Here is a 1605-nt window from a genome sequence, read left to right as displayed (position 1 = left end):
TATATATATATACATATACATATACATATACATATACATATACATATACATATACATATGCATATACATATACATATACATATACATATATATTTACATATATATTTACATATATTGTATATGTATACACGTCTTAATAATTAATAAAAGTTAATAATTGCTAATAAATAATATTTACTAAATATAAATAAAAATAAATAAATAAATAAATAAATAAATAAATAAATTGTAAACCCTAAACCCTAAACCCTAAACCCTAAACCCTTACCTGCTGTAATCATATAATTATCTTGAGCAGCAATAGCCGTAACTTTTCCTTTATGGCAAAACATCTCAACAGCCGGCTGTACACAAAACCCTAAACCCTAAACCCTAAACCCTAAACCCTAAACCCTAAACCCTAAACCCTAATTTATGATTAAAACCCTAAATAAACATTCTATAAACACTAATTAATATAATGACAGTATAAAAGGATAAAAGAGAAAAAGAAAAGGATAAACAACAAGAAGATAAACAACAAGAAAATAAACAAGAAGAAGAAAAATAAACAAGAAGTAAATTAAAAAAAAAAAAGATAAAAAAGAAGAAAATACATAAAAATGTACAGAAAAAAAAAACGCAAAAAAAAGTAAATAAAAATAAATAAATAAATAAATAAATAAATAATAAGAACATACCTTAGCTAGATTAGGTGTCCATAAGGAGACAGTCCCCTTATTATGCCCTAAGGAGATAATAGCGTTAGTAGGGTTTTGTGCCATAACATCACAAGGCCCTCTCTTTGTCTTATGACGAGCAACAAGGGTACCAGTAGATATATCATAATAACTGTATAAATAAATAAATAAATAAATAAATAAATAAGTAAATATATAAATAAATATATATATTTATATTTATATTTATCTATTATTTATCTTATTTTTAGCAAAAAAAAACACAAAAAATTAATATCTAGTCACCAAAATACTCAACAAAAATTAAACCCTAAACCCTAAACCCTAAACCCTAAACCCTAAACCCTAAACCCTAAACCCTAAACCCTAGAAATACCTTAGATCACCAAATTCTCCAATGGAGGTCATGAGGAAATGATAAGGTAAAAACTCAAGGCGGTAAGTTAACTGCAACAAATAATACACAATAAATGCATGCATGCATGCATGCATGCATGCAAATATGCTGTATAGCTAGCTATAGCTAGCTACATCTAGCTAGCTAGCTAACTAGCTAGCTAGCTAACTAGCTAGCTAGCTAGCTAGCCAAACAGAGGAGACAGCACTATGTAGCTAGCGAGCAATGCTGTAGCTAGCTGGGTATGGTGTAGCTTATACCTAGCTAGCTATGTTGTAGCTACCTAGCTAGCCATACTATCCATACTATCCAACTATCTAGCTAGCTAGATAGCTAGCTAGCTATATAGCTACCTAGGTGTATAGCTAGCTAGCTAGCTAGCTAGCTAGCTAGGTGTATATAGCTAGCTAGTACTCACCATGAGATCTCTAAGGCAATGAATTTCTATGCCTTGATGATCATAAATATACACATATTTCTTCTGGGCTGCAACACAAACCCTAAACCCTAAACCCTAAACCCTAAACC

The 1605-nt window shown here is 30.0% G+C and overlaps 1 protein-coding gene across 1 annotated transcript; it reads right to left on the bottom strand.

The window, feature by feature from the left end:
• Positions 1–268: 268 nt before the first annotated feature.
• EMWEY_00060500 (WD domain, G-beta repeat-containing protein, putative) lies at positions 269–1563 on the bottom strand (the record flags this gene model as incomplete). Its single annotated transcript, XM_013481547.1, has 4 exons — positions 269–344; positions 681–831; positions 1057–1127; positions 1496–1563. Coding segments are annotated over 4 exons (366 nt in total), but the record flags the coding sequence as incomplete, so codon positions are not given.
• Between the last annotated feature and the right edge of the window lie 42 nt (positions 1564–1605).

The sequence above is a fragment of the Eimeria maxima genome, genomic scaffold (genome assembly GCF_000499605.1).
Source record: "Eimeria maxima Weybridge genomic scaffold, Emw_scaff3528, whole genome shotgun sequence".
NCBI classification, from domain to species: domain Eukaryota; phylum Apicomplexa; class Conoidasida; order Eucoccidiorida; family Eimeriidae; genus Eimeria; species Eimeria maxima.
This window is presented reverse-complemented; position numbering and strand designations above follow the sequence as displayed.